We start from the raw sequence: 6,032 nt of genomic DNA on the forward strand, positions 1-6,032 counted from the left end.
CACAGTTAGAATAAAAATTAAAACTAAATCCTAACTTTGGATTTAATTATTCTAACTAAAAAAAAAAAAGTGTGTGTTATATTTGTGTCTTCATGAAATCAGACTGTACAGTACACTATCTCCTGATATTTTCCTCACTATTCTTCCAATTTTGTTTTTAAAAGGAAAAAAAAAAAAAAACAAACCAAAACACCAGAAAGACATATCTGGGTTTTTATATATATATATACATATATATATATTTAAGCATGTATCCTATTTATTTTTAGTTGCTATGAATTTAGGTACATCCTTACTGATGATGAGATTTAAAATCATGGTATGATGGTACTGGACATACCCATGTCCTCTGCTGATACCCGGTACCACTGTGTCTCCATAGTAATCATCTCTTCTTTCTGATTAACACTGGTTCATTTGCTATTGGGTGCCCTAGTCTACCTTTTTACAAAGCAAACAGTTGTGAGGTTGGACTGTGGCCTTGTTCTTGCAACACGATGAGTGTCCTAGGCTCAGTCTAACAAGATGTGAAAGTAACTTTAGTAGAATCACAGCTGAAAGGGACCCACAAGGGTCACTGAAGTCCAGCTTTTGGCCCTGCACAGGACCATCCCCAAGACTCACACCATGTGCCTGGGAGCATTGCCCAAATGCTTCTTGAGCTCTGTCAGGTTTGAGCTCTGTCAGACTTGGGGCCATGACCCTGGGGAGCCTGGTCCAGTGTCTGACCACCCTCTGATAGTAGAGTGGCAGGCATGTCCACTGAACTCCCTGAAATTATTAATCTCTTCAAAGTATCATCACTGCTCATGACTATCACTTAGAATTGCAGTAAGACCACACCTAGATTCATCTAGGCTTTTTGAAAACAAATAGTTTTTTTCTTTTCTTCTTTAGTGGGGACACTTTTGGGTTTTTCCTTTTTGAGCTTGGTCTGTGCTTTCATTTGGGCATTGAGATTTAAGATGCTGTATTGCTTACTGCTTACAGCAGAAGAAAGATGGCACATGAAATGGTGTGTGTAAAATACATTTTTGTCACCATCTCTGTGCCATAGAGGGGCATGTGCAACAACCAGATGCAGTGCAATGCATTGTGAACAGAGTGATTCACTTTGGAGTTAAAATGCTCATCCAGCATCCCATATTTGCTAGTTAAACTTACTGCTTTTATTAGTGCTTTGAAGTCTAACTTGTGCAATTTTTTGATGAATCTATTTAGCTGCAACAGCCATTGGGGGGGTTCTATAACACAAAAACCAATGCCAGGAAAACCATGTTCTATGTCTGTTCTATAAAAGGCAAGCACAGAATGTGCTCTGGAGACAAATTTCAAACTTACTTTTTCTTAAAGCAAAAAACTTACAGTATGTTATGAAGTTAAAGTAGATGTTACATACAGAACACAGTTACAGCCAGTTTCATTGAGCAAAATTAGAAGAACAGTGAAGTCAGTGAGAGTACAAGAGCTTTCAAACTGAACCAGAATCCAAACCCTCCTTTTGAATCAGATGACCACAATTTACCTGGTAGATGCTGCAGCCATCTCCAAGACAGGACTAATGTGACATTTCCACCATAAGATGTTGTACTGTACACTTTGCCATGAAGGTCTAGTATTAATTGTTTAGGTTTCAGTTCTCAGTCAGGGAAAGACATTCTCCTGCAAGCCTAAATTGATTTATAATATATATTTAAAAGATAGTGCTTCCTCTTTGTATGTCTGTTTTTTGGATATAAGCAAAGGAACTCTGAATTAGAGTTACAAATGTAAAGAAGCCTTATAACCAGAGTAGTTTTCTATTGTAGCACAGAACCTCTTTGTAATATGGGGGCAGTTGCACCAAAACAGTGGGTGAAAACTAAATTCTGCACAGCTTTGTTTCACTGGGGTGATGACTGTCAACAGAGACAGTCTTTTTTTGCACCTAAGCAAAGCTGCTATTTCATGATTAAGATTTTTTTTTAGACTCTGTTGGTTTTCAATTCAATTTATGCATGCAGAGATAACTGGAAAGTCATTATTTTTGTATCGGCTCTAATCTTTTAAGTAAGTACTGATACTACTGACATACAGGGAACAATAAAATTACTTTAAAGGTCTTATAGAGAGATCAGCAGTTTTTCTTTTTCAGCTTAATGTATTAATAAATTAGCAGAACTGCTTTTAAGCAATCCCCTGGGATCCCTTGTGCAATGAAGCAGCATGTGAACTCCTCAGCAGTGTACCCTGAAATACATGAAACCATCACGAAAGAACTTTTTCAGTGGAAGTGCTGCTGCTTTCCAGAAATGCAAAACTAGCAATCAGACATAGCATGTGTCCATTCTGTGTGCTTCTTACCAGCATTGTATGATGAGTCATCATTTTTAATATTTGCAGTGGCAAATTAATTAAACGCTCATTAAATATAACCAACTTTTTTTTAATGCTATAAGATAACCAGTTCATTTCATCTAAGTCTTTTTTTTTTTTTCCTTTTTACTGCTGTCATTTTTTGTGCTTGTTTTTTTTCCCCAGTGAGGGTTGTCGCCGAGAAAATACAATGAAGAATGTTGGATGTCGCAAGTATGCATTTAATTCCCTGCAACTGAAGGCTTTCCCAAAGTATTACAGGCCTCCAGAAGGAACTTATGGAAAAGTTGAAACATAAACATACCATGTCCTTTAATTGCTGTTCCATTAAAAAACATGTGGATACACTCTAGACTAATACATGAGTTTGTCATCCAGAAGAGATGAATAACCTTTTTGTACGTTTTGCTAGGTTATACAGAGCATGTTACTTACAGAATTGGAATCTATAGTAACAATTATTCCAACACCTTAGCTTGAGAATAGTGTGATGACTCTCTGCCCGTTTAAATAGCCTTCAGTGTATGTCAGATGAGCAGATATTGTGATACTTAATAATTACCTATATGCAAATAGCTAGGTACCTCCTGGATGGGAAAGGACTCTAGGAACGGCATTTAGGCAGCTGTTTCACATAACATCTTTTTATACTGAGTTGACTTGAGATTGAGCTTTTCATAAACTTTTTAAAACTGAGAGTAAAACTCAGAAGTTGTAAATAAAAAGGGATTGGATCCTAGACAGTCTCGTAACTGCAGAATGTGTTGTTACAATCAAGAAATGGGAGTTTAACTTAAAAAAAATCAGCACAATAAAAGCCAGGAGGCTAAATTGGTTTACTGTATATAGGATGCCATCTTCATATATGAAATTAACAATATGTAAAAGGCCAGACATATGAGGTCTGGCTTATAGTTCTGTTCAAATAAAACAAATTCCTGTTGTCTTCAACAGATAAGCCGTTGGGCACACAACTGATTTTAAAAAAATGTTTCAGAAATGTAATGATGCTTAACCAATTAATGCCAGCAACAGTTCCCCCTGTCCCTCCCCGCTCTAAGGCAAGTGCAACAAGCACGTTGCTCATGTTGCACATGACATGTTTGATCTGTTCCATGGTGTTGTGTATTAATTAACACATTTTTACCCACGGCTTTTTATATCACTTCTGGATTGTAAGCATTAGTGTCTCGGGGCATCACATTGTTTTGATCAGTGTTTGATTTTTTTTCTATATCAATTTTGTATGTCAATACAAGGAGTGCCCAACGCATCCCTGCTACTCCATAACCAAAACTGGTTTCTGTTTACCTCTGCATTTTACCTGTTCAGAATCCTGGCAGGGGGAAGTGACTGATGTCAGGGTATTTCCGAGGAAGGCAGTGATGCCCCGTGTTGATAGAAAGGAACTGCTCATGTGCTACTGCCTGTGCCTGAGAACTGCAGGTGGGTTCTAGCTTAGGACAAAGGTGATCAGTTCGGTAGCATTTGGTTAAAAATGTTCAACAGATCTCAGAAATAATTGCCTTCAAAGCTAAGATAGCATTTTAAAAAGGAGCTAAATGTTATTTTCCAAACTTTAACAGGATCAAATAATTTCTAGCTAACTTTGTTCAGCACACCGTGTCCTTTCCTTCTTGGTTTCTAAGGATCTGAATTTTAGAATAGAAAAAATCTGCCCATTTATTTTGTGAGAGTAGCAACAGCCAGGTAAGTATATGGCTGTTTCCTGATTTCTTTCTTCCTCTCACTGATGTTTGTCTGTGCTGTCACTGCTCTATCAATCAGCCATGTTCATTCTGCTCCCATGTAGGTTTGGGGGTTACAGGTCCAGCAGTTTTTGCATTTTGCTTTTTGCAGTTTAACACAAAGCAGCATGTCAGAGAGTTCTGCTGAACTAGGCTGTTATTATTATTTCAGACTCTCTAGGATAACAAAACACAGAATTCTGTGCAAAAGCAGTGTATTGTGGTACCTACTCCAGGTCTGAACAAATCATCTGCAGTAGAACAGTCCCTTGGAAATGCTACAAACTCTGTTCACCAGTTAATAAATGTTGATTTTGTTTTATTTTTTGCTAATAAGTAAACAAATATATCGTGAAAAACTTTTCAGTGGGATCTCCTTAGACATGTTACTCCATTAGTTCTGCTCAACTTTCAGCTCCTGGCCTGTTATTAAATGTTACATTTATTTTTGTATAAACTATACTCTTTATATCCCTTAGTTTTTATGAGTTGATAATTTTATTTTGTATATTTTAAGCATGGTTAATTTTGTTTTAAGTCCTGTATTGTTACACTAAAAATCTTCCAATGTTCAGCTTCAGAAGAAAATAACAAGAGGTCTCTTGTAGCAGTTAGCAGCGCCACTCACTTAGACCGTGACCAACAATCATTAAATCTGCTCTAGAGCTTAGTGACCCTTTATTTTGTACACCAATGTAATCAGAAAAAGTTGCTGAATTTCGTATGTGTGTGGTGGAACAGCTGTCCCAAGTACTGCATTGTTTTGTTTAAAATACTCTGATTTCAGTAAGCTTACCTGTAAAATGCTGTTGTCCAGCTCACGTGTTCTGTACAAGGCATGGTCAGCACATGCACATCCACGGGCTCGTTTAAAGGGCGTCACAAACAGCAAGATCTCAAGCAGTTCATCAGAAAAAGAAAAACTGTGAAACTTGAAATCCACATAGGACGCTTCACAAGGGTGAAGTAAGCTTTTCTGTTGCACAGGAGAGGTGAATCTAAGGATTACTGTAAAATGAAATTCTGTCTAATGTTCTTTTTTTGAGTACATTTTTTAAATTATAAAACATACAAAGGTAAAAAAAGAAAACTGTTGCCAAGTATGTTCTGTGTATGTTCTGTGAAAGTACCTACAGCACAGTTGCCTTTTGTTTCATTTATACGTGTAAAATTACTGTATAATACGACACAGTTTTGTCCCAACACAACTGTATTTGCCAAGCTTTGTGCTTTGAAATATTTTTATTTATTTGGTTTTGGGCAGTATTAATATATCATAAACATATAGCTACTGTTTTATATATTCTAGTTCATCCAATCCATGTATGCTGTAAATGTGCTAGTCTTTAGGATGACAACCAATAAAGAACTGACAAGAATAACAAATGGTGTCTTACTTTTAATGTGTTTGTGGCAAATGAAAATAAACACTTTCAGGTTCCTTGACTTGATACTCTTTTGTCTGTTGCAGAATATATTAAGCCAAGTTGTGTGGGGAGACATTTTGCACAGATGTTCAAGTCAGGAAGTAGTTACTTACAGCTGCTATCAGTTTTCTGTAGTTAAGTCAGGCACCAGTTTGTCCCACATGCTACACATTCAGCAGCAACAGCTAAATAAAAAAGCAATATAAAGTATTTTTCTTTCTAATTTTATATACTTTCTCTGTTAATCTTCTATAAGGCCTTCCTGAGCTTTGTTATCTGTTTTTTCCCCTCTTCCTTCCATTAATAGAATTCCTTCTCTACTGCTGCTTCCCCTTCAGGCAACTCATCCCTCCAGCAGCTTTAGCAGTTGGGCTGTTTTTCAGCAGCGATAGGTTGTCATTGTTGATTGTCATTTTGATTTCAAGTTAAGTAAAATTTATATAATAGTGTAACACAATAATTCAGAGCACTCTGATTTCTGTAAAATGTGAAGAATGGAACA

At 36.7% G+C, this 6,032-nt stretch overlaps 1 protein-coding gene across 3 annotated transcripts in view; it reads left to right on the forward strand.

Annotated features, from left to right (window-relative positions):
* INPP4A (inositol polyphosphate-4-phosphatase type I A) overlaps positions 1-5,489 on the forward strand; it is a 104,497-nt gene extending 99,008 nt beyond the window's left edge. For all 3 annotated transcript variants that reach the window (XM_018084071.2, XM_018084070.2, XM_025896245.2), the window contains one exon: positions 2,521-5,489. In XM_018084071.2, coding sequence (XP_017939560.1) covers positions 2,521-2,653 — 133 coding nt within the window. In that variant the 3' untranslated portion in view covers positions 2,654-5,489. The remainder of the gene's footprint in view (positions 1-2,520) is intronic.
* The last annotated feature ends 543 nt before the right edge of the window (positions 5,490-6,032 follow it).

This window comes from Manacus vitellinus, unplaced genomic scaffold (assembly GCF_001715985.3).
Source record: "Manacus vitellinus isolate BGI_N305 unplaced genomic scaffold, ASM171598v3 scaffold_7_pilon, whole genome shotgun sequence".
Classification (NCBI taxonomy): Eukaryota; Metazoa; Chordata; class Aves; order Passeriformes; family Pipridae; genus Manacus; species Manacus vitellinus.